Raw genomic sequence first — 27,778 nt, 5'->3', positions numbered from 1 at the left:
TCGGGGCTTGGTTTTTGCTCTGACATGCACTGTCAACTGTGGGACCTTTGACAGGTGTGCCTTTCCAAATCATGTCAAATCAACTGACTTTACCACAGGTGGACTCCAATCAAGTTGTACAAACATCTCAAGGATGATCGATGGAAACAGGATGCACCTGAGCTCAATTTCGAGTCTCATAGCAAAGGGTCTGGATACTTGAAAATTAGGTATTTCTGTTTTAATTTTTAATACATTTGCAAAAACAATCTACCTGTTTTTGCTTTGTTATTATGGGATATTGTGTGTAGATAAAATTTTTAAAAGCCATTTTAGAATAAGGCTGCAACGTAACAAAGTTTAAAAAGTCAAGGGGCTGAATACTGTCCGAAGGCACTGTATATCCTCTATAAATACAAAATCAGTATAACACTTGTTCAGTTTACCTTCTTAGTTACAACTTAAAGATGTGTCTGTCTATGGCTGTGGATAAGAAGGCAGAAGTGTTTGTGCAGAAGCACCACAAGTCACTAATAAACAAGAAGGGCTGAATGAATTAAGCTTTGTCTCAACGTTAATCTGATATTAAATCTGAATCTGCACTGTTCACAAGATCACAAACTATGCAGTGAAATCATGTAACATGCAGTTCATAATGTCACCACTTTAGCATTGAGTAGATTCACTATTCTTTTAAGGAAATGGGGAAACTCCATTGGAATTGTATCAACGGCAGGTTGTGTATGTTTTCCATGCTTCGTCAATGGACTGTGCTGTGCATTCTGGGCGATTCCCGGGACAAGAAGGGCTCTCCTTCAAGGAGTGCAGGGGTCAATTGGGCACTAGCTCAAAAACTCAACATTAGCATGAATTTCACCAACAAGAAGTACAACATTACAAACATTTAACTTGTTATCTGTAATATCATTTAGCTTTGAAATTGTGACATTACATACTTTAGAGGAAAATAGGCAGGTTTCTCGACGCATACCCTGACTTTGAGAAGGGGTTGCATGATGATTAGCAACCGCGTGAGGCAGCATGACAACCTGAATGCAATTGGCCTGGCCGACTGTCTGCTGTGTGAGGCGTTATATGTTCCTCCATTCATTGCCCAATGGGATTCCTAGCTCTTCTTTTCTGTCTGTGGCTTGTTGTTGCATAATGTACTGTGTATTATGACAAGCACATTCTAGCTGTTATTTTTATTTTTTTGTATTTCATTTTATTAGGATCCCAATTAGCTGCTGCAAAAGCAGCATCTACTCTTCCTGGGGTCCACACATTCATTCCGAAAATGTTTTCTTACACTGTTATTCAGTACAAAACGTGTCTGCTATATATTTCAATTGCAAATGGCTTGTGCTGATGACTGAAACATTAATGCAGGAAGATGCTTGCCGCACTGGTTTTAGTCACACATGACTAATTGAACCAGCTGGCTAGCTAACAATCTTCTCTCATCGTGAATTAAGCAGACGGACTGAATTCTAGATCTGCTCCAACTAACTAAAAAAATCCCACTAACACAATAAGCCCAGACAGTAACAGTGTTATTTTTGTGTGAAGGATGAGTCAGTGTTGACTATGTCGTCAGTCCTGTGTTCATGCATAAATAGCACAGATTGCTTGCTAGCTAGCTAGGCTAAATACATTGCTGGTTAGCCAGTGAACGTTAACCAAATGAGCATGTGATGAGGACTTTTGATTGAAGGATGAAGTGTACTTTTGATTTACTTATCCAAATACGCTGTCCCTGGCAAGCTACTCAATGTCAAACCACCATGCTCACTCTGACTCTCACGTGGTGATTTACAAGCTGAATGATGTTAAATGAGCAGCTCGTAGAGCGCTCTCTTCAGGCAATCATTACCTTTTTTTAATAATGACGATTTTAATATCGGTCTACCGATTTATCGGTCGGGCTCTAATAATATCCCTCTGGGTTTATTTTCTATTTAATCATAAAAATCCCATTGAGACAGTATTTTTTGCAAGGGAGACCTGGCTAAGATGGCAACAGCAATCAATACAACATTTTATTAATTCAATCAGCACAACAATACAATCCACCATTCAGGAAACATTTACTCTACTCCTGAACAGAGTTTTGTACCAGAGTTTTAAACTCAATGAGGGTCACTAGTACATTTAGTTTTAGTATACTTTGTAGAAAATTCCATGGCTCGGAGGCCATTTCTTCTGAGCAACAACAAACACAGATTCCTGTGGTCATCTTGAGGTCATAGTTCAACCAGCACTATCATTGATAGGATTGGCAATAAACATATCTAGCCTACCTTTGGGTCTGTGTGTGCTGTTGCTATGGCTGGACATTGGACACTAGGCCTGGAGTGTTGCCAATGTTAGAAGTCAACTCATCAGTGTATCAGTAAAACAATCTCCGGACACTGTTGTGCTCCCAGTGTGTTTTAATATAACAATGTTGTAACCAACCAGTGTTATATAACCAAGAGAACGCCGCAGTCAGCACACAGTGAAACACGTACTCCCAACCAAGTGTTTGTTTTTTGTTAATAGCCTTAGCTCTTTGTTCAGTAGGCCTACCTGCAATTATCCTTGTTTAAATTGCTTTAATACACCATAGATACATTTCATTCAAAAAAAATCATTTAAGGTTTTAATGGTTCACCAAACCCACTGTTCGGTGCCTATTGCGGATTTTGGGTCACGGTTCGGTTTTGGTACAGAGCCTAAATTAAAATGCCATTCACAATGTTCCTTACTTGTCTGTTTTGACCAGATTGTTATGTTGTGCCTCTCAAGTTTCTGCTCTGATGAGGTGGGAAATTACCAGTTGTGAAGTCATAAATACCAGTTAAGAAATGCCGATTGGCTAATGGCCAAAAAGCTGTCAACCTTAACATTAAAATACAGCTATCATGCTTGTAAACAAATTTATAGTGTTAATAGATTTATTTTTACAAGTAATGTTTTGTTGTATTTAACTGCCAAAAAATGTTGTTATAGAGGCCATTTCCTAAGAAGGTGATGTCAGAGGACACCGTGTGGGAAAAGTGGATGCTCAGGATGATAGACGAGTTTCCCACTAGTAATTACCAGTTTGAGGGCTGTTCAAGTGGATTTTTCAGAGTCGTGGTAAATTCCCACTTCCTATTTGGTTAGGAACGCACCGTGCCGCTGCCTCCTTCAGTGCCAGATGCGTACTTGTGACACTCATAACGCAGGCATGTCTGTAGCTCTACATCTCCCACTCAGGGGTAATGTGATGGGCTTTCACTGTTAAAGGTCCGATGCAGCTGTTTTTTTTTAAATCCCAATTTCAAATACTTTCTGGGTAACAATTATGTGACTGTTTTCAATTAAAATGGTCAAACAGAAACAAAAAAAGCCTCTTAACAAAGTGTAATTTCTCAAGCAAGAATTTTGGCCAATTCTTTGAAAACTTTAGCTTTGGTTTGCTTATATAAAGTGTGTACTACATGTTTGCTAAAATGGGTGCAATTGGGAAGTTCGTAACATGGCTCAAGCACTTTCAGGGGGGTCTGAAACTCCCTATTCTCAACTACCGAAAAAGGGTGCATATCCACGGCTATAAACCAAAGACTGTAAAGAAAGATAAAATAGCCTACCTATCGCTCTTGTAATTTCTTTGGCCAGTCAGAAACAGCTGCCAAGGGCTGCTTGAATGTAGAAGGTAAACGATGGTGTGTTTGTTTATTTGTGTTTCCATCTTGCTCCTGTATGCTGGGGTGATGTCGGCGTAAATGTGTCCACATATTTTAGGTGTTGGCAGCTGCGTATGCTATTCTCGTTGAGTGGCGACATACTGTTAATGTTTTCTCCACAACTCTCTGCCCATTGTCAAAGTGTTACCAAACCGGAGATTTAAATGGAGGATCCTCCAATTCTGGTTTATCGACCCTACCACATGCCATCGTACAGTACTAGTTCCCTGCTGCCGCTCACAAAAGGACAGTTTGAAATGTGCCAATTAATATTAGAATTGTTTTAACGGAATAGCCTGATGTTTCAGCTCAGATTTATTAGAGGCATGTGCCTACAACGCAGTTTAGGCATTGCCTCCCGAGTGGCGCAGTGGTCTAAGGCACCGCATCGCAGTGCTAGCTGTGCCACTAGAGATTCTGGGTTCGAGTCCAGGTTCTGTCGCAATCGGCCACGACTGGGAGATCCATGGGGCGGCGCACAATTGGCTCAGCGTCGTCCAGTTTAGAGGAGGGTTTAGCCGGCAGGGATATCCTCGTCCCATCGCGCTCCCATCCAACGGGTACAAAAGTATCTATATCCACAGTAAAACTAATCCTATATCGACATAACCTGAAAGGCTGCTCAGCAAAGAAGAAGCCACTGCTCCAAAACCGCCATAAAAAAAACAGCATATGGTTTGCAACTGCACATGGGGACAATGATGGTACTTTTTGGAGAAATGTCCTCAGGTATGATGAAACAAAAATAGAACTGTTTGGCCATAATGGCCAAAGAACACCATTCCAACCGTAAAGCACGGGGGTGGCAGTATCATGTTGTGGGGGTGCTTTGCTGCAGGAGAGACTGGTGCACTTCACAAAATAGATGGCATCATGAGGATGGAAAATTATGTAGATATATTGAAGCAACATCTCAAGACATCAGTCAGGACGTTAAAGCTTGGTCTCAAATGGGTCTTCCAAATGGACAATGACCCCAAGCGTACTTCCAAGGTTGTGGCAAAATGGCTTAAGGACAACAAAGTCAAGGTATTGGAGTAGCCATCACAAGCCCTGACCTCAATCCCATAGAAAATGTGTGGGCAGAACTGAAGTGTGTGTGAGGAATGAGGCCTACAAACCTGAATCAGTTACACCAGTTCTGTCAGGAGGAATGGGTCAAAATGCACCCAATTTATTGTGGGAAGCTTGTTGAAGGCTTCCCAAAACGTTTGACCCAAGTTAAACAATATAAAGGCAATGCTACCAAATACTAATTGAGTGTATGTAAACGTCTGATCCACTGGGAATGTGATGAAAGAATAATAATAATAATATATGCCATTTAGCAGACGCTTTTATCCAAAGCGACTTACAGTCATGTGTGCATACATTCTACATATGGGTGGTCCCGGGGATCGAACCCACTACCCTGGTGTTACAAGTGCCATGCTCTACCAACTGAGCTACAGAAGGACAATAAAAGCTGAAATAAATAATTCTCTACTATTATTCTACTAATACATTTCTGCAGTGTATTAGTCCCAGACTTTGGAACTTTGGATACTGCTTTAAAGCAAATATCTGCAGCATTAATACAAATGTGATCCAATACATGTTGATGATTTAATATAGAGGTCGACTTTTTTTCAACACCGATACCGATTATTGGAGGACCAGCATATGCCGATACCGGTTAATCGGCCGATTTTTATTGTAATAAAAGACAGTTACAACAATACTGAATGAACACTTTTATTTTAACTTAATATAAAATATCAATAAAATCAATTTAGCCTCAAATAAATGATGAAACATGTTCAATTTGGTTTAAATAATGCAAAAACAAAGTTTGAGAAGTAAAAGTGCAATATGTGCCATGTAAAAAAACGCTAACGTTTAAGTTCCTTGCTCAGAACATGAGAACATATGAAAGCTGTTGGTTCCTTTTAACATAACATATGGTTCCTTTTAACATAAGGCTCGTATTTCTTTGTGTTATTATGTTATAATTAAGTCTATGATTTGATAGAGCAGTCTGACTAAGCGGTGGTAGGCAGCAGCAGGCTCGTAAGCATTCATTCAAACAGCCAACAGCTCTTCGCTGTGCTTCAAGCATTGAGCTGTTTATGACTTCAAGCCTATCAACTCCCGAGATTAGGCTGGTGTAACCGATGTGAAATGGCTAGCTAGTTAGCAGGGTGCGCGCTAATAGCGTTTCAATCGGTGACGTCACTCGCTCGGAGATCTTGAAGTAGTTGTTCCCCATGCTCTGCAAGGGCCGCAGCTTTTGTGGAGAGATGGGTAATGATGCTTCGTGGGTGGCTGTTGTCGATGTGTCCCGGGTTCGAGCCCAGGTTGGGGTGAGGAGAGGGACAGAAGCTGTACTGTTACACTGGCAATACTATAGTGCCTATAAGAACATCCACTGGTCAAAGGTATATGAAATACAAATGGTATAGAGAGAAATAGTCCTATAATAACTACAACCTAAAACTTCTTACCTGGGAATATTGGAGATTCATGTTAATATGGTCAAATCCGGAAACTACCATTTCGAAAACAAAATGTTTATTCTTTAAGTGAAATACGGAACCGATCCGTATTTAATCTAACGGGTGGCATCCATAAGTCTAAATATTCCTGTTACATTGCACAACCTTCAATGTTATGTCATAATTACGTAAAATTCTGGCAAATTAGTTCGAAGCGAGCCAGGCGGCCCAAACTGTTGAATGTACTCTGACTCTGCGTGCAATGAACGCAAGAGAAGTGACACAATTTCCCTAGTTTAATATTGCCTGCTAACCTGGATTTCTTTTATCTAAATATGCAGGTTTAAAAATATATACTTCTGTGTATTGATTTTAAGAAAGTCATTGACGTTTATAGTTAGGTACATTCGTGCAACGCTTGTGCTTTTGTCACAAATGCGCTTTTGTTAAATCATCCCCCGTTTGGCGAAGTTGGCTGTCTTTATGGTTAGGTACACATGGGTCTATCGACGGTGCTTTTTTCCACGAATGCGCTTGTTAAATCACCCGTTTGGCAAAGTAGGCTATGATTCAATAATACATTTCACAGGCACCGCATCGATTACATGCAACGCAGGACAAGCTAGATAACTACACATGGTTGATGATATTACTAGTTTAACTAGTGATTATGTTAAGAGTGATTGTTTTTATAAGATACGTTTAATGCTAGCTAGCACCTTACCTTGGCTCCTTGCTGCACTCGCATAACAGGTAGTCAATGTAATTGGCCATCTGTGTCCAAAAACTTGAAATCAGCCCTAATTAATCGGCCATTCCGATTTTAATGGGTCGACCTCTAATTCAATACCAATAAGTCTGCCATTTTCACCCCATTCTGTGATTTTTGAGAGTTTATGACATAACCCCTCTAGTAATTTAATAGGATCTCTGTGGCTTAAACAATAACTTCATATCTGAAGTCATGCACTTTTTCTATTGATTGGTGTGGTCTCTGTATGTGTGTGTCTCTCAGTCAGCGAGAACGGGAGCGAGGATGTGGCCTACCCATGTGTGGTTAATTACTGAATTGAATGGCTGTGGTTTATAAATATGTATGTGTAGGGGTGTGTTGATTACCTCTGTTTTTGTGCCATAACGTAGCTCTGCGTGTGTGCGTGCGCGATAAGAGTCACTGACTCAAAGCCACAAGAGGATAGAAAATATTTAAAACGTTGCTTTTTCGGGGGAGGTAGTTGCAGAAACGTTATAATGGTTTAGACGACTTCCTCAATGGTTGGTCCATACCTGTTATTTGCCATGGCAGACTGATGATAATCACAGGGCCATTTTAGGCCAAATTGAATGTAATTGAAAAGTTAATGATGGTCCTCCGAAACGGCTGATGTTTGCGGACCTGTGAGGTCGGTTTCACCCGTTCATTTTCACACGGACGCCATGATGTCACTTACCTTACCAGCATTCTCACAAGTCTGACTTCACTGGCACCATCATGATAGTCTGCCCACTCTGTCGAAACTGTTTTAATGTTTTTATAAACCACTCTGTGTGCATAGAAATGGTGCAGAATTGCTTTATGTTGAAATACTGAAATTGTCATGAGACTAATCTTTCGCTGGAAACATCTGGAAACTGAAATATAAAAAAATAGACCATTGTTTCCCCTCTGTGATTTGTCAGTGTGTCATCCAGCTGTGCATAGATTGGTTACAGGGTATCTCTCTAATCTAGTCAGCTCTCCTCAGGGCCCAGTCGGCCCCAGTGACCCAGTTCTATACAGCTATATAGAGTTACCTAAACCAGTTTGAGTTTTTATATAGGGGTTGACTCAGTCAAACCAGTACTACACTAACAGCTGGGATGCATTACTAGTGCTGTTGCCATTCCCTGGGGCAGTTGACAACCTTGATCAAATCCGGAGTTCAACTTGATAAACAACATCACACCGGATAAGTGTTTTATTGAGTGGGTATAGCAGGGTCGGCCTATAGCCTATTAAGAGTGTTGGTATTGTGACAATATCATCTGCCCCCTTGTCCAGTTGCTAAAGGAACATTTTGAGGAAAACAGTAATAATTTTGTCCATGATTCAGCCTGTGTCAGGATCACTCTGTCTGCTATAAAATAGCATCTATTTTAATCAAATGAGCTGTATTTAATCTGCAGACTCACAACAACTCGTTTGGAGAGTCCCCACTCACATTTGGTCAGCATGTGTCACTGTATATTGAAACTGGAGTCATAACACATACATTTATGTGAATAAAAATGATAAAATCATGGCATTATCCATCAATGTGAAGTATTATTTCTTCCTACTTTGAACTTGTTTTGTCTCTCTTCGGATTTCAATCAAGCCCAATGGACTAAAGACTTCACCAAAGCTTGGAGAACAGTCAGGGAAAAACACTTTGTCAAAATCCTTTATGGAGTCTGTGAAAATGTTTACATTCAGACCTATTACATTTCTCTGACCTTTTCACTGAGGGAAAGACACTGTGCAAAACAGTCTGAAAGGCCAGTAAAGGGATATTTGGAGACTTACCAACGGCACTAACACAGACTTAACATCCTGTTCAGGCGTACCGTTCCAGAAGGAGCGTTCTGAGTGGTATTTTTTGGCTATTAATATTCATCTGCACCCATCCATCATTCTACCCATTCTCTCTTCCTCATCCAGTGGTTTCAGGCTCTAACGGTGGCCTCTCTTTCTCACTCGCTCACCGCGTGACTCCAGATAGCATTTCTGGTCCCAAAACTTTGCAGACCATTAACTTTTGCTGCAAATGTCTGAACACGAGTGCTCGCATGTGTAATGTATTCATGATTGGCTCATTCTGCAGAAAGCAGGATGGGCATTTTTTGTTATGAATCTAGAGTTTCTCATCTGCTTGCAGGGCTATTAGGATGATGAATCCTTGTCCTCTTGCATATTATGAGATTCTGTGGATTTGGTCCCAGTCATAGACCCATATAAAGATATGCCCAGATCCTCCCAGCCTATCACATTTCAAGTTCAGTTCAGCATCTTTGGTCCTACATGGGATTACGTGCAGTAGTTTAGAAACTGATAACTCCAGATGTATTCCGGTATCAGAAGAACACTTTCATGATATGGGAAGTTACAATTTGCTTTTTGAAAGTCCTATATCTTGAAATTTTGATTTGCTGACATGCAACAAAAATGTGTGACCGTATGGACTAACAGTGGACTAATGAAATATATATTCCTTTAATACAGTGTATTCAGAGTATTCCGAAGTATTCAGACCCCTTGACCTTTTCCACATTTTGTGAAGTTACAGCCTTATTCCAAAATTGATTAAATTCATTGTTTACCAATCTACACAATACCCCATAATGACAACGCAAAAACAGGTTTGTAGAAATTTAGGCAAATTTATAAAAAAAATATACAGCTGAAATATCACATTTACATAAGTATTCAGACCTTTCACTCAGTACTTTGTTGAAGCACTTTGGCAGTGATTACAGCCTCAAGTCTTCTTGGGTATGATGCTACAAGCTTGGCACACATGCATCGCTAGTACCTCAGATTGGGGAAAAGGCTCACCTTAAACATGACAATGACCCTAAGCACACAGCCAAGACAACGCAGGAGTGGCTTCTGTACTCTTCTCTGAATGTCCTTGAGTGGCCCAGCCAGAGCCTGGACTTGAACCTGATCGAACATCTCTGGAGAGATCTGAAAATAGCTGTGCATCGACATTCCCCATCCAACCTGACAGAGCTTGAGAGGATCTGCAGAGAAGAATGGGAGAAACTCCCCAAATACAGGTGTGGCAAGCTTGTAGTGTCATACCCAAGAAGACTCAAGGCTGTAATCACTGGCAAAGGTGTATACTTATGTAAATGTGATATTTCAACAACACATTTTTTTAATACATTGGCAAATTGTCTAAAAGTCGGTTTTTACTTTGTCATTATGGGGTATTGTGTGTAGATTGATTAGGTTTATAAAAAACGATTTAATCAATTTTAGAATAAAGCTGTAACGTAGCAAAATGTGGAAAAAGTCAAGGGGTCTGAATACTTTCCGAATGCACCATATACATGGGTCAGCATTCTCCACAACTCCAGTCCTTTTGTTTTATCCTTACTCAAATGCTCCAGATAAAACATGAGCTTGTAAGGGGTAATGAAAGTGACTCCTTGAATTATCCCAGACACCCACCCAGTTTTTTCCTGACTACAGAGTCTGGCTGTTCTGACTCACGGATAGTCGTCAGACACTGAGTCAGAGGTGCCTGTCTGGACTACCCATAGCCCTACAGTAAATTAACCTACTTCTGTTACATTGGGAATTACCGGGAACCAACCTGCGGGCTCCTGCCCTCTGCCGTGGCTCCTCCTGGTGGCCCTTTGGGGTATTACAGGAGTGAGGTAGCAGTGTATCAAGGCACATAATGCACTTTCTCAATTATTTTAGGCGTTCCTAGAGAACTGCAATGTGTGCCGGGTTTGGTCTCACATGCGTCACTCTTTTTAAACAACCAATTCAACTAATCCACAAGACTGATTAGTAGAATCCAGTGTTTTGGTGCTGGGCTGGACACATTGTTCATTATAGATTTTCTTCACAATGTTGTGCCACCTGAATGTGCTGAATAAGCCAAGAGAGGTTAAGTAATAACTGTGTCATGTATGTACAGAAGCCTTGCTCAAAGCTGAGTCTCCAAAATAACTAACCACTTCTTTTAAGACTGCCTCTCTCAACACAGTCTTAGGGATCCAGTCGTTTTAAACATGTTTGATGGATTCCCACTAAACAAGGGCTTGCTGATTTAGTTGACTAGATGGTAGAACCAGGGGTGCTTGTGTTGAAATACATCAAATGTGAAATGAATGGGATATCACAAGTGGCAAAAATAGCAAGCTCTCAAAGACATTTGCAAACCCCTTGAAAATTCGTCAGCTTTTCTGTAAGAGATAAGATGAATAACACCTCGTTCTTTCCAGTCACAGACGAGGACACAGTCAAGAGATACTATGCCAAGTTTGAGGAGAAGTTCTTTCAGGCGTGCGAGAAGGAGCTGGCCAAAATCAATACATTCTACTCAGGTAACTGTACAATTGTGTACAACAATGTGTTGTCATTTATGTTGTTCATTTATGTCATCCTGCACCTCATATAACCAAACCACCGTGTGTCTCTAGTTAGCTAGCCGTTTCTATGATTGTACAAAAAAACTACAGCACATTCACATTGCGTGATTAGCAAAAAGTTACACGCTCCTCCACTGTCCACTACTGGCCTAGGCCACTAAAGGCCCATCTGTTCAGAAGACAAACATTTAAACCCTTAGGGGGTGAATCTCCCTGTCAGAAACCAACAGTTAGGCAACAGAGACCGAATCAGACTGCCTCTCTCTTACTCAATCTCCATCTCTCTCTCTCTCCTTCCCATGACCCTTCCTCCTCTCTCTGGCTCTTCTCTCCCCTCTCCAGAAAAGCTAGCCGAGGCCCAGCGTCGTTTCGCCACTCTCCAAAATGAGCTGCAGTCGTCGCTGGACGCCCAGAGGGAAAGCAGCATGCAAGGCCTCCGTCGCCGCCGCAAGGCCGTGTTCCACCTGTCCCAGCAGGAGCGCTGCAAACACCGCAACATCAAGGACCTGCAGCTGGCCTTCTCCGAGTTCTACCTCAGCCTCATCCTGCTGCAGAACTACCAGGTTAGTACCCTAAACCCTACACACTACCCCTAGACCACAGGAGGCTGCTGAGGGGAGGAAGGCTCATAATAGTGACTGGAATGAAGTGACTGGAAGGGTGTCAAATGATGAGTTCGATTCCATTTATTCCATTCCAGCCTTTACTATGAGCCTGTCCTCCCCAAATAAGGTGCCACCAACCTCCTGTGCCCTAGACACTATCACTAGATACTACCTCAGCCTCATCCTGCTGCAGAATTACCAAGTTATTAGACACTACCAGGGTGGGAAATGAACTTTTTGGTGGCAGGTAGATTTTTTACCAGGCAATAGTTTTTTTCTTGTTGTTCCTTCCTAATATTTCTAAACTATTACTAGTAAGAAGTAATGTGGTATATTGCTTCATTTCATTTTTGTGACATGCGTCTTTTTACCAATTATGTTTAAAATAAATATTTTTAAATCCAATATTAAAAACAGATAAACAGTTCTACAACTGAACATCTACAACAATTCTAGTGGCATATTTTGGTTAAACTATCCCCAATTCAATGGGATTTCAACCCTCTGCATGAACAGTGCATTCTACCATCACCTGTGCAGTGCACTCTTCAATGGCATGTACAGCTGATTCTCAAGATCTTGCACACTAATGAGATGCTATTGAGCCCACACTATTACACTGTCTGAGACAAGGACTATATGCTTTCTTGTAAGTTTTGATTACAGTACTGGGTGGGGTGGATATTTTATATGACATATATTATTTTTTGTTAACTAGTAAATAGTAGCCTACAGCAAGGTGTTTTAAAATAACTTCTAACTTGTTAACAATTTCTGCGAGTTCGTTTTTGCTACCATGTGGGTTTTAGCTTGCTTGAGCCTGCTAACTGAGGAGTGTTCATTCACCTGTTTCCATACATGTTTCATTTAAAAACATGTATCTTACAAATGAGTTGTTTGATCTAACTGCTTAACTATTTATCTGTACATGGAATTATATTTGGGAGTTTTTCCCAAAAATTTCTTTCCTAATCTTCACAGGAAAATGCCATGGGCACTGTCTGGTGTGTGGAGACATTTCACTGCAGCTAATGAAAAGGAAAAGCTGTGTACATTTGATAATACTCTGCCAAATCATATGTGAAGAATGCAACAATGATGCAGAATCATCTGGCTAAGTGCATTAAGTTCCCTCAGCGCTCACAACAAGCAACCTCTGACAAAGGTCCCTCTACTTGTATTCGAGGTGAAAATGATGAATCATACATCTTATTGATAGCAACAGCTCATGGTCCTCCTGGAATCAGAAGTTTTTTTGACTCAATGGAGGAACGTAGTCAGATAAATGCTGATGAATGTCTTGCTTGAGCTGTGTATGCAACTGCGTCACCTCTGCTCACAGGCAATGTGTATTGGAAGAGATTTCTGAATGTTCTTTGACCAGCATACTCACCTTCAAGTGAAGGTCAAGCAAATCATAGAGAAAGCAGACTGTATTGCAATCATCTCTGATGAGTGGTCGAATGTTCCTGGGCAAGGAATAATTAAGTACATCTCAACCAGTATTCTACAAGAGCACAGACACAAGGGACAACAGACACACCGGTCTCTACATTGCAGATGAGCTGAAGGCAGTCATCAATGACCTTGGACCACAGAAGGGATTTGCACTGGTGACAGACAATGCTGCACACATGAAGGCTGCTTGGTCTAAAGTGGAGGAGTCCTACCCTCACATCCCACCCATTGGCTGTGCTGGTCATGCATTGAATCTGCTCCTCAAGGACATCATGGCACTGAAAACAATAGTTACACTCGACAAGAAAGCCAAGGAAATGGTTAGGTATGTGAAGGGTCATCAAGTTATAGCAGCAATCTACCTCACCAAGCAAAGTGAGAAGAATAAGAGCACCACATTGAAGCTGCCCAGCAACACCCGTTGGGGTGGTGTTATCATCATGTTTGACTGTCTCCTGGAGGGGAAGGAGTCTCTCCAAGAAATGGCCATATCACAGTCTGCCGATGGACAACAGCCCCATCAAGAGGATCCTCCTGGATGATGTATTTTGGGAAAGAGTGGTAAGCAGCCTGAAACTCCTGAAACCTGTAGCAGTAGCCATTGTACAGATTGAGGGAGACAATGCCATCTTGTCTGATGTTCAGACTCTATTTGCAGATATAAGAGAAGAAATCCATACTACCCTGCCCACTTCACTGTTGCTCCAAGCAGAGGAAACTGCAGTTCTGAAATACATCAAAAAGCATGAAGACATCTGCCTGAAGCCCATACACACCGCAGCGTACGAGTTGGACCCCAAGTATGCTGGCAAGAGCATCCTGTCTGGTGCAGAGATCAACAAGGTCTATGGTGTCATCATTACCGTGTCTCGCCACCTTGGCCTGGATGAGGGCAAGGTTCTTGACAGTCTGGCGAAATACACTTCCAAGCAAGGACTTTGGGATGGAGATGCAATATGGCCGTCGTGCCAACATATCTCATCAGCCACCTGGTGGAAGGGACTTTGTGGATTTGAGACTCTTTCCCCTGTTGCCTTCATTATCCTCCAGATCCCACCATCATCAGCCGTCTCAGAGCACAACTGGAACTTGTTTGGGAACACACACACCAAAGCACGCAACAGGCTGACCAATACAAGGGTTAAAAAATTTGTGGCCATCCGGGCAAATTTGAGGCTTTTTGAGCCTGACAACGAGCCATTCTCAACAAGGTTGGAAAGTGAGAGTGAAGATGATGCTTCAGAGTCTGATGTTCAAGACACCATTCTGTATACATCTGGCCCCTCTTTGGTCACTGTGTTAACAAACCTCCAAACGAGCATCAACGCCATACAACACTCCTTCCGTGGCCTCCAACTGCTCTTAAATGCTAGTAAATCGAAATGCATGCTCTTCAACCGATCGCTGCCCGCACCCGCCCGCCCGCCCGACTAGCATCACTACTCTGGACGGTTCTGACTTAGAATATGTGGACAACTAAAAATACCTAGGTGTCTGGTAAACTCTCCTACCAGACTCAAATTAAGCATCTCCAATCCAAAGTTAAATCTAGAATCTGCTTCCTATTTCGCAACAAAGCCTCCTTCACTCATGTTGCCAAACACACCCTCATAAAACTGACTATCCTACCGATCCTTGACCTCGGCGATGTCATTTACAAAATAGCCTCCAACACTCTAGACAGCAAATTGGATGCAGTCTATCACAGTGCCATCCGTTTTGTCACAAAGTCCCATATACTACTCACCACTGCGTCCTGTATGCTCTCGTTGGCTGGTCCTCGCTACATATTCGTCGCCAAATCCACTGGCTCCAGGTCATCTGTAAGTCTTTGCTAGGTAAAGCCCTGCCTTATCTCAGCTCACTGGTCACCTATAGCCACACCCGTAGCACGCGCTCCAGCAGGTATATTTCACTGTTCATCCCCAAAGTCAACACTTCTTTGGCCACCTTTCCTTCCAGTTCTCTGCTGCCAATGACTGTAATGAAATGCAAAAATCGCTGAAGTTGGAGACTTGTACCTCCCTCAATAACTTTAAGCGCCAGCTGTCAGAGCAGCTTACCGATTGCTGCAGCTGTACACAGCCCATCTGTAAATAGCCCATCCAACCAACTACCTACCTCATTCCCATATTTGTTTTTGTTTTTCTGCTCTTTTGCATACCAGTATTTCTACTTGCACATCCTCTTCTGCACATCGCTCACTCTAGTGTAAATTGCTAAATTGTAATTACTTCGCCACTATTGGCCTATTTATTGCCTTACCTCCTTACTTCATTTGCACATACTGTATACATATTTTATTCTATTGTGTTATTGACTGTTTGTTTGTTTATTCCATGTGTAATTCTGTGTTTGTGGCGCACTGCTTAGCTTTATCTTGGCCAGGTTGCAGTTGTAAATGAGAACTTATTCTCAACTGGCCTACCTGGTTAAATAAAGGTTAAAAAAAAATGAAAGGTGGACATTGAGGAGGTCCAGGGAGGAGACATGGAAGCCTGAGAAGAAAACAGTCTAGAAACTAAAGCTTAGGATATAATTTTACAGATGTATGTTGAAAACATTTCTGGGAGATGCGATGGATCATTGGGGATCATTCAATATTCCCTTTCTTTTGTTGTTCAGTGAAATCATCCCATGTGAAGAGTCAACTCATAAAATTAAAGTTCAATTCGTAACTAAATTGTTTTAAAAATTTCTATTGGAAGGATTTAATTATTTGCAAATATGTCTACTTATGATAAAGGTATGTATGTTTGTCTCCATATGATATGGCAAATATATCCAATACAAAAACCATCTACATTTAAATGGTGTTAATATTAATTAGCATATATTTCCATTAATTCCCATATATTCCCGTTATTTCCCATATTCCCGTTAATTCCCACGGAAAGTTTCCACCTCTGAATATTCTCCAAAATGTGCAACCCTAGTAATGACCGTGCTGTTTAACCAGCTTCTTGATGTGCCACACTTGTCAGGTCGATAGATTATCTTGGCAAAGGATAAATGCTCACCAACAGGGATGTAAACAAATTTGTGCACAAAATTTGAGAGAAATCAGCTTTTTGTGCTTATGAAACATATCTGGGGTTTTTTATTTCAGTTCATGAAACATGGGACCAACACTTTACATGTTGAGTTTATATTTTTGTTCAGTGTAGAAGCACACAAGTACATCTACGAGATTAATGACAAAAGTTCATGGATAAACGTTTTTTGGGAGTGATTCATTATTAATCAAGCACAATCATTAGGTGAGACAAATGTTCAGCTGCCTCCTTTAAGGGCCGTAACCATGGTAACTTTCACACTTGCTTATCTGTGATGAAAAAAATATCAGACTGTGATTTCTTCCTAGCAGCAGAAAGTTGCAGCAAACTCTAACGTTGAAAAACAACCTAGCATGTGAACAAAACAATGTAACTTGCCAAAGAAAAAGTCACAACAAAGTCACGTTTTAGTAGCCTGCCTTGTCAATTTGGCCAACTTCCACATATGGGCTTCAAAAAAATATAATCCTAAATGTTGTGACCACCTTCCAATTTGGCTGGTGAAATAGACATTCTTACCCGCCAATGACGATCTACCTGCATTTGGCTGGTGTTCATTTCCAACCCTGGACACTACCCTTAGATATTACCCCCTATACACTGTTCCTGGTTACTACCTCATCCTGCTGCAGAACTACCAGCGGTAGTAAACCAGCTCCTAAACACCAACCCTAGACACCCTACCGCTAAGCCTGACCTTGTTGTTTTGTGTCACCTGATCAATTGCAACAGGTTTTGTCATATCTGTACGAGCAAAGAAATATATCTGAGGGATCTGAAAAAAGAATCTGAGAGACTCCTACTTATAACCATTCAACTGTTTCTCCTCTCGTCTCCCCAGAATCTGAACTTCACAGGTTTCCGTAAAATCCTGAAGAAGCATGATAAGATCCTGGAGACGTCGCGGGGGGCCGACTGGCGCGTGGCCCATGTGGAGGTTGCCCCCTTCTACACCTGCAAGAAGATCACCCAGCTCATCTCTGAGACTGAGGTACTGGACAGCCATTTTGTTTTCCCCTCTTATCAATGAGAAGTATTAGCTCGTAGCAATGTACTATAATCATTTCAGTTTTTGTCTTTTAGCTGTGACACAATCTCTCTCCTCGCAGGCCCTGGTAACACAAGAGTTGGAGGGAGGAGACAGACAGCGAGCCATGAAGAGGCTACGAGTGCCACCACTGGGTGCTGCACAGCCTGCTCCGGCGTGGACCACCTTTAGGGTTGGGTTGTACTGTGGAGTCTTCCTAGTCCTCATGGTCACCGTCGTCATCACAGGTATTCCTGTCTTCCCTGCCTTTCCCCTATTCTCCTCCTACCCTCTGTCTTACTGAAGCTCTAACACAAGTTTTAAACCATGCTGGTGTGAAGCGCTTTACCATGTGAAAAGATTGGCTTGATAGTGAGATTTTCTATGTCGATTTTTCACATTATTTCATACAGGCCCTAGTCCTCTAGTTCAGGGTTTGATAGCTCCGTTATCGACAAAGTTACCATTATTGTGTTATTAATATGTTATGAATGTGTTATTAACCGTCCTGCCCGTTAGCTGCGGTTGTGATAGAGAATGCCAACGTGTGGCCACTGGTGAGGATCTACCGCGGCGGCTTCCTGCTGATCGAGTTCCTCTTCCTGTTGGGCATCAACACGTACGGCTGGCGCCAGGCAGGGGTTAACCACGTGCTTATCTTCGAGCTCAACCCACGCAACAACCTCTCCCACCAGCACCTCTTTGAGGTAGGAGTTTGGGGCTCTATACAGTGGTTGGATACTGATTGTGTTTTAATCATACAGCTCTGGATATTAGTTGTACCTATGTGGTTGTTTGTGTTCACATTTACTGTCATGTTACTGAATCTATCTTTTCACGTTAGTATCAAGTAATTTGCTTGAATTATCTTTCTCTCTCCCCTTATCTCCCGCATCTCTCTATCCCTATCTCTCTCTCTTTCTGGAATGACACAGTAATAGATTGAAAATGCAATCAAATTCCAACACCAGCTAACCTCTCTCCTCCACATAGATTGCTGGTTTCCTGGGGGTGCTGTGGTGTGTGAGCATCCTTTCCTGTCTGTTCTCCAAATCCATCCTGGTGCCCATGCAGGCCAACCCGCTGGTCCTCTACGGCTTCTTCTTACTCTTCCTCATCAACCCCTTCAAGACCCTCTACTACAAGTCACGCTTCTGGCTCCTCAAACTGCTGGTGAGACGCTCAGAAAGCTGCTGAACATGTCTCAATGTGCTTGGCATCATGATGGGGGAAAAATATTGACATTTGATGTTGACAAGTGGTGTATCCTGAACAGTAATATATAGTTATCTCTTTTCCCCTGTCTTTCTCTCTGCCTCTCTCTACCTCTCTCTCTCTACCTCTCTCTCTCTCTCGGTTCCTCTCTCTCTCGGTTCCTCTCTCTCTCGGTTCCTCTCTCTCTCGGTTTCTGTTTCTCTCTCTCGGTTTCTGTTTCTCTCTCTCTCTCTCTCTTTCTCTCTCTCTCTCTCTCTCTCTCTCTCTCTCTCTCTCTCGGTTTCTCTCTCTCGGTTTCTGTTTCTCTCTCTCTCTCGGTCTCTCTCTCGGTTTCTGTTTCTCTCTCTCTCTCTCTCTCTCTCTCTCGGTTTCTCTCTCTCGGTTTCTCTCTCTCGGTTTCTCTCTCTCGGTTCCTCTCTCTCTCGGTTCCTCTCTCTCTCGGTTCCTCTCTCTCTCGGTTCCTCTCTCTCTCGGTTTCTGTTTCTCTCTCTCGGTTTCTGTTTCTCTCTCTCGGTTTCTCTCTCTCTCTCGGTTTCTCTCTCTCGGTTTCTCTCTCTCTCGGTTTCTCTCTCTCTCGGTTTCCCACTCTCTCTCTCTCTGTTTCCTTCTCTCTCTCTCTGCCCCCCCCCCTCTCCTCCAGTTCCGTGTGGTGACAGCCCCATTCCACAGGGTAGAGTTTGCAGACTTCTGGCTGGCTGACCAGCTCAACTCTCTAGGGGTGGTTCTGATGGACCTGGAGTACCTCATCTGTTTCTACAGCTTCGAGCTCGACTGGAAGCAACAGGACGGGCTACTGCAGGACAGTAAGCAATGGATATACACATACACATGCCAACATACAAGCACTGAGACACAAATCCAAGCTCCATTGAAAATAAGCTTGTTAGTTTCAGACCATCAATTTGGACTTTTCTTATTTCTGATGGCTACTTTTATTTTTCCCTCCTCCTTTGTCCCTCTCTCCTCTCTCTCTCTGTATATATCTCTTTCTCACACACAACTAAACACAACACAACTCAACACAGCCTTATCCAAACACACAAAGCTCAGCCAAAACAAGCCTACAGCCTGATCTAGCCCACACTAAACATACCCTCAAGACGTTCGTCCAAACAAACATAGCCTAGTCCACACACACAATGCAAACACAACAAACATTATCCAGTCCAAACAAACATACACACCACCACCTAACCCTGTTCCAACACATGTTTTATCACCTTTATGTTATTGATTGCAGGTGAGAAGTGTTGGAGTCAACTCCATTTTAAATATATTATTTGGTGGATTTTATTGGTTGATTGATAATCATTCTGATAGGTGGAGGTGTGTGTCACTCCTACTCGTACGGTGTGCGGGCCGTGATCCAGTGTCTACCGGCGTGGTTCCGCTTCGTGCAGTGCCTGCGCCGTTACCGTGACTCCAAACGGGCTTTCCCTCACCTGGTCAACGCCGGGAAATACTCTACCACTTTCTTCGTGGTCACCTTTGCTGCTCTGTACAGCACTCACAAAGAGAATTGTGAGTGTCGTGATACTGTATTGTAATAGTGTACTCCTCAGACATTAGTACAGTTACAAAGGGAGGGTATATTACTAGAAACTTTAGAAGTTTACCAGTAAAGTACCAGAATTTTGGTTTATTTCAAGGATTTTATATAACCTAGCACAATATATCTAGTGGCTCTTTTGGGTACCTCAGATTATCACTGGTGTATTTAATCATCTTTGGCCCTCTGTGTGACCTTATCACATGTCAAATATATCAAATAATTGAATAAGATTATAAACTTTTTAGAAAAATGTAATGACAAAGCTGAAAAACATTATCCTAAATATAAGCCATCAACTTAGTGAATACCATTGGTGTTTAATGAGGATGAAACTATGTTTACACACTTATTAATTTGACCTTGTCAATTAGTTTGTGTTTTCAATATTTTGGTGTCAAACTAGTATTCTTCTCTCCTAGCTGCGAGTCACAACGAAGCTAAGATCTTCTTCTACCTGCTGATTGGCTGTTCCATAGTCAGTTCCTGTTACACCCTGGTGTGGGACCTGAAGATGGACTGGGGCCTGTTTGACCGAAACGCAGGCGATAACACCTTACTCAGAGAGGAGATCGTCTACCCCCAGAAAGTTAGTATGCACCTTTGGGGAAAAAAGCTATACCAACCAAAATGTTGAATATGGATTTAATCATCTATGAACAAAAATATAAATGCAACATGCAACAATTTCAAATATTTTACTGGGTTACAGTTCATATATAAGTAAATAATTGAATTAGGTCCCAATCTATGGATTTCACATGACTAAGAATACAGATATGCATCTGTTGGTCACAGATACATAAAAAAAACAATGTAGGGGTGTGGATCAGAAAACCAGTCAGTATCTGGTTTGACCACCATTTGACTCATGTAGCACAACCCATCTCCTTCGCATAGAGTTGCTCAGGCTGTTGATTGTGGTCTGGGGAATATTGTTCCACTCTTCAATGGCTGTGCAAAGTTGCTGGATGTTGTCGTGAACTGGAACACGTTATCACACACGTCAATCCAGAGCATCCCAAACATGCTCAATAGGTGACATGTGGTGAGTATGCAGGTCAAGGAAGAACTGGAACATTTTCAGCTTCCAGGAATTGTGTACAGATCCGTGGGACATGGGGCCGTGCGTTATCATGCTGAAACATGAGGTGATGGCAGCAGATGAATGGCACGACAATGGGCCTCAGGATCTCGTCACAATATCTCTGCATTCAAATTGACACCAATAAAATGCAATTGTGTTCGTTGTCCATAGCTTTTTCCTGCCCATATCATAACCCCAACAGCTATGCTGTTCACAATGTTGACATCAGCACACCGCTGTACACGTGGTCTGTGGTTGTGAGGCCGGTTGGACATTCTGCCAATTTCTTTTTCAAATAAATTGATAAGAAATATGTTTTTTGTGCAAATGGAAAATGTCTGGGATCTTTTGTGTCAGCTCATGAAACATGGGACCAACACTTTACATGTTGCGTTTATATTTTTGTTGAATATATATACACTACTGTTCAAACGTTTGGGGTCACTTAGAAATGTCATTGTTTTTTAAAGAAAAGCTTCTTTTTTTTTTATGTTATTTTAATGGACAAAAAATGTATTTCAAAAACAAGGACATTTCTACGTGACCCCAAACTTTTGAACGTGTGTGTGTGTGTGTATTGTTGGGGAAAGATTATGCCTCAAAGAGGAACAGAGAAGTGTATGATAATGTAGTAAATCACCATAAAAATATTTTCAGGCCTATTATTTCAGAAGGTTTGTATGTGATTATTTGATGTGTGTGTGTGCTCAGGTCTATTATTTCAGAAGGTTTGTATGTGATTATTTGATGTGTGTGTGTGTGCTCAGGTCTATTATTTCAGAAGGTTTGTATGTGATTATTTGATGTGTGTGTTCAGGCCTACTACTACTGTGCCATACTGGAGGATGTGTTGCTACGTTTTGCCTGGACGATACCCCTCTTCCTGAGCACAGTCAGTGGGATACCCTCCGCTGCAGACATCCTGGCCACCATCCTAGCCCCTCTGGAGGTCTTCAGGTGAGAACAGACTACATCTCTCTACCTCGCTCTATATCTCTCTATATATCTCTTTACCTCGCTCTATATCTCTTTACCTCGCTCTATATCTCTTTACCTCGCTCTACATCTCTCTACCTCGCTCTACATCTCTTTACCTCTCTCTACATCTCTTTACCTCGCTCTACATCTCTTTACCTCGCTCTATATCTCTCTATATATCTCTTTACCTCGCTCTACATCTCTTTACCTCGCTCTACATCTCTTTACCTCGCTCTATATCTCTTTACTACATCTCTTTACCTCGCTCTACATCTCTTTACATCTCTTTACCTCGCTCTACATCTCTTTACCTCGCTCTACATCTCTCTACCTCGCTCTACATCTCTCTACCTCGCTCTACATCTCTCTACCTCGCTCTACATCTCTCTACCTCGCTCTACATCTCTCTACCTCGCTCTACATCTCTCTACCTCGCTCTACATCTCTCTACCTCGCTCTACATCTCTCTACCTCGCTCTACATCTCTCTACCTCGCTCTACATCTCTCTACCTCGCTCTACATCTCTCTACCTCGCTCTACATCTCTTTACCTCGCTCTACATCTCTTTACCTCGCTCTACATCTCTTTACCTCGCTCTACATCTCTCTATATATCTCTTTACCTCGCTCTACATCTCTCTATATATCTCTCTACCTCGCTCTATATCTCTCTATATATCTCTTTACCTCGCTCTATATCTCTCTATATATCTCTCTACCTCGCTCTATATCTCTCTATATATCTCTCTACCTCGCTCTACATCTCTCTACCTCGCTCTACATCTCTCTACCTCGCTCTACATCTCTCTACCTCGCTCTACATCTCTCTACCTCGCTCTACATCTCTTTACCTCGCTCTACATCTCTTTACCTCGCTCTACATCTCTTTACCTCGCTCTACATCTCTTTACCTCGCTCTACATCTCTTTACCTCGCTCTACATCTCTTTACCTCGCTCTATATCTCTCTACATCTCTTTACCTCGCTCTACATCTCTTTACCTCGCTCTACATCTCTCTACCTCGCTCTACATCTCTCTACCTCGCTCTACATCTCTCTACCTCGCTCTACATCTCTTTACCTCGCTCTACATCTCTTTACCTCGCTCTACATCTCTTTACATCTCTACATCTCTCTACCTCGCTCTACATCTCTTTACCTCGCTCTACATCTCTTTACCTCGCTCTACATCTCTTTACCTCGCTCTACATCTCTACCTCGCTCTACATCTCTTTACCTCGCTCTATATCTCTTTACCTCGCTCTACATCTCTTTACCTCGCTCTACATCTCTCTCTATATATCTCTTTACCTCGCTCTACATCTCTCTATATATCTCTTTACCTCGCTCTACATCTCTCTATATATCTCTTTACCTCGCTCTACATCTCTCTACCTCGCTCTACATCTCTCTACCTCGCTCTACATCTCTCTACCTCGCTCTACATCTCTCTACCTCGCTCTACATCTCTCTACCTCGCTCTACATCTCTCTACCTCGCTCTACATCTCTCTACCTCGCTCTACATCTCTCTACCTCGCTCTACATCTCTTTACCTCGCTCTACATCTCTTTACCTCGCTCTACATCTCTTTACCTCGCTCTACATCTCTTTACCTCGCTCTACATCTCTTTACCTCGCTCTACATCTCTTTACCTCGCTCTACATCTCTTTACCTCGCTCTACATCTCTTTACCTCGCTCTACATCTCTTTACCTCGCTCTATATCTCTTTACCTCGCTCTACATCTCTCTATATATCTCTTTACCTCGCTCTACATCTCTCTATATATCTCTTTACCTCGCTCTACATCTCTCTACCTCGCTCTACATCTCTCTACCTCGCTCTACATCTCTCTACCTCGCTCTACATCTCTCTACCTCGCTCTACATCTCTACCTCTCTCATCTCTCTACCTCGCTCTACATCTCTCTACCTCGCTCTACATCTCTCTACCTCGCTCTACATCTCTCTACCTCGCTCTACATCTCTCTACCTCGCTCTACATCTCTCTACCTCGCTCTACATCTCTCTACCTCGCTCTACATCTCTTTACCTCGCTCTACATCTCTTTACCTCGCTCTACATCTCTTTACCTCGCTCTACATCTCTTTACCTCGCTCTACATCTCTCTATATATCTCTCTACCTCGCTCTACCTCGCTCTACCTCGCTCTACCTCGCTCTACATCTCTCTACCTCGCTCTACATCTCTCTACCTCGCTCTACATCTCTCTACCTCGCTCTACATCTCTTTACCTCGCTCTACATCTCTTTACCTCGCTCTACATCTCTCTATATATCTCTCTACCTCGCTCTACCTCGCTCTACGTCTCTCTACCTCGCTCTACATCTCTCTACCTCGCTCTACATCTCTCTACCTCGCTCTACATCGCTCTACCCCGCTCAATTAAATTCAAAGGGCTTTATTGGCAAGGGAAATATATGTTTACATTGCCAAAGCAAGTGAAATAAACAATAAAAAAATGAACAGCAGACATTTTAAAATGTCATTATGGCTTTGTACAGTGTTATAATGATGTGCAAATAGTTAAAGTAAAAAGGGAAAGTAAATAAACATAAATATGGGTTGTATTTACAATGACGTTTGTTCTTCACTCGTGACCTTTTCGTGTTGTATTTCACCCAATAGATATGGGAGTTTATCAAAATTGGATTTGTTTTGGAATTCTTTGTGGGTCTGTGTAATCTGAGGGAAATATGTGTCTCTAATATGGTCAAAAATTTGGTTAGGAAGTGCATCTGTTTCCACCTTATTTTGTGGGCAGTGTGCACATAGCCCGTCTTCTCTTGAGCGCCAGGTCTGCCTATGGCGGCCCCTCAATAGCAAGGCCATGCTCACTGAGTCTGTACATTGTCAAAGCTTTCCTTAATCTTGGGTCAGTCACAGTGGTCAGCTGTTCTGCTACTGTGTACTCTCTGTTTAGGGTCAAATACCATTCCTCTCTCTGTTGTTCTCTCTGTCTCTTGTGTTCTATATTTTCTTTTCATTCTCTCTTCCTTTCATTTTATTTCTCCCTACCCGCTGTCTCTCAAACACCTTTTTTCTATGCCAATATCTTATTTCTTGTAAATGGACATTTCAGGGCTGACTACTATTGTGTTGACCTCTAGGTAGAGCTCTTTCCTGAAGATTTTAAAAGGCAAACATTTAGCCACTAAATACCTCAAGGACATTTCATACATAATTCTCTCTTCCCATACGAACATTGAAACACCTCAACAATATTTCACTTGCTAGTCTCTTCCTCTCCACTGCAGGCGTTTTGTCTGGAACTTCTTCCGTCTGGAGAACGAGCACCTGAATAACTGTGGCGAGTTCCGAGCCGTGAGGGACATCTCAGTGGCTCCACTGAACGCTGACGACCAGACGCTGCTGGAGCAGATGATGGACCAGGAGGACGGAGTCCGGAACCGCCTGGGCAAGAAGAACTGGAAACGCTCCTACAGCATGTCTCTGAGACGGCCTCGCCTCGCTTCCCAGTACGGTTATAGAAGAGCTACACACACACATTGGCATGCATACACACCCACACAAAGCTACAGCATGTCCCTAAGACAGCCTCGCCTTGCTTCCCAGTACGGTAATAACATACACACCTTATATAAAACGTATGGCTGTGTTGCCCTCTACTAAACTTTCTCTCTCTCCCTCTCAGGACCAAGACCCGAGACACCAAAGTTCTCATCGAGGACACTGATGAGGACACCTGACATCAGGCCAGACCCATTGCATCCATAGCATGGGTTCAGAACCTCTTTAAAGGACCACGCCCCTCCTAGGGGCACGCCCCCTGGTCCGCTTCCTCCCCCTTCAATCAGTCGATCGATCGTTTGATTGACCTGCCCCCTCGTCAGCTTCTCCAATCAGTCCATCACAGAGCTGCCTATCTGCACCTTACATGTATTGACATAAATACACACACACACACAGAGAGAGAGGGAGTACAAAGACATGAATATAGGAGTAGGTAGAGGAACAAAATATTACACACACCTTGGAACAGCTACTTTTAAGAAACGTTCTTTTTGTTACATTCATGGTCCATTTAGGACTGAGTTGACGTCACCCGTTATTCTTCAGATTCATGGGAAAGAGACGAAACAACAAGACTGTACATGTTGATGTAGATATCAGGAAGAACAAACGGGTGGACTAACTTTTGATTTCAAGATGGCTAATCAGAAATGATGGAATATAAAAAAAAGACTGAGAGCGTTGGACTCTGAACAGTGATTGCAGAGGAGTGTCTGACCAGTCTGGTTCTTTGACTTCCTCATTCCATTTTTGATGAACAGGATTTTGAAGATGACTATATTAATGTGGCTGTTCTTTCCATGTGCTATAAGTTCTTCCACGAATACCTTGGTTCTTATTTTATTTTGTTGAATGTACATTTAATTGTTATTTATGTGAGGGGAGAGATGCCTAAAACATTTTGGGAGTGATTTTTTAAAATTAAAAACAAAATGGGTGTTTCTGAGTCTCTGCCTGACGTTGCCCATAAGAACTGTTCCAGGACCTGTTGGGGATTGGGATTCATTCTAATGGTTAAGTGGGTCGGCCTGAATATAAGTCTGATCAGAGACCAATGTTTTTTGGGCATCTCATCCTATAAAAGGACTTTGTATGTTCAAAAACCCTCAGAAGGCTTCGATGTAGACAATTCTCTCAAAACAAGCCACCCCCTTCCCTGTCTTCAGAACCTTCCAATCTGGGTTAACTATAACATTATGTTTACTTTCATGCCAAATCTAGTCTTTTGTCTTTTTCGATACCAGTGTGAGCTAATGCAGTCTCTCAGTAAGCTGTGGGGAGAATGGCAGGATTTTCTACTATCGTTATAACGCTTGCTCTTCTCAGAGCTAGCCAAATATCTGCAACATTCCATTGAGAGCTGGACTGTGCTTCCACGGCACAATGCCTCCGTAAGTCACATAGCACAGCAGATATAAATAGAATCTATAGAAGATATTTCACTATTAACAGCCCTCACTTTTTCTTGGTCATGTGACATGAGGTGTCAGGTCACATGGTCAGGAGAAAATCAGAGCCCTACTCACTTTTTAATATATACCTTCTGTTCTAGACATCTGAGTTCTATCTGAGTTCTATCTGCGTTGCTTCGCAGCCTTGTGTCCCCATACAGCATAACGCAGATCTCTGTTGTCAACTTCAGTTTAGCCATCTTTAATCAAATCAAATCAAATCAAATTTATTTATATAGCCCTTTAGCTGATATCTCAAAGTCTTTATTGCAGGTGGCCCTGTGTTGTTCCTGGTCCGGTCCATTCCATTAGATCTCAGGGCAGCACAACCAATGCCAGTTAGGAGTCCGGTGTCGCGTGTGTCTGGGGGTGTGCAGGGATTGGCCTCTTCACCAACCAATCATCTCCATTCTGATCCACCCATCCTGTTCATTCTGATGTCCACTTCCTGGGTGTGTTTAGCGTCTTTTCTTTTTTTACTAGATAACTGAAATTAATATTTTCAG

General features: G+C 42.3%; 1 protein-coding gene across 1 annotated transcript in view; it reads left to right on the top strand.

Annotated features, from left to right (window-relative positions):
- LOC124041949 (xenotropic and polytropic retrovirus receptor 1 homolog) overlaps positions 1–27,389 on the top strand; it is a 40,406-nt gene extending 13,017 nt beyond the window's left edge. The window contains exons 3-14 of the mRNA XM_046360147.1: positions 11,144–11,245; positions 11,633–11,853; positions 17,251–17,400; positions 17,519–17,684; positions 17,956–18,143; positions 18,430–18,609; positions 19,292–19,454; positions 19,972–20,172; positions 20,623–20,789; positions 22,105–22,244; positions 25,545–25,766; positions 25,943–27,389. Coding sequence (XP_046216103.1) covers positions 11,144–11,245; positions 11,633–11,853; positions 17,251–17,400; positions 17,519–17,684; positions 17,956–18,143; positions 18,430–18,609; positions 19,292–19,454; positions 19,972–20,172; positions 20,623–20,789; positions 22,105–22,244; positions 25,545–25,766; positions 25,943–25,997 — 1,955 coding nt within the window. The 3' untranslated portion in view covers positions 25,998–27,389. The remainder of the gene's footprint in view (positions 1–11,143; positions 11,246–11,632; positions 11,854–17,250; positions 17,401–17,518; positions 17,685–17,955; positions 18,144–18,429; positions 18,610–19,291; positions 19,455–19,971; positions 20,173–20,622; positions 20,790–22,104; positions 22,245–25,544; positions 25,767–25,942) is intronic.
- The last annotated feature ends 389 nt before the right edge of the window (positions 27,390–27,778 follow it).

The sequence above is a fragment of the Oncorhynchus gorbuscha genome, linkage group LG08 (assembly GCF_021184085.1).
Source record: "Oncorhynchus gorbuscha isolate QuinsamMale2020 ecotype Even-year linkage group LG08, OgorEven_v1.0, whole genome shotgun sequence".
Taxonomy (NCBI): Eukaryota; Metazoa; Chordata; class Actinopteri; order Salmoniformes; family Salmonidae; genus Oncorhynchus; species Oncorhynchus gorbuscha.
This window is presented reverse-complemented; position numbering and strand designations above follow the sequence as displayed.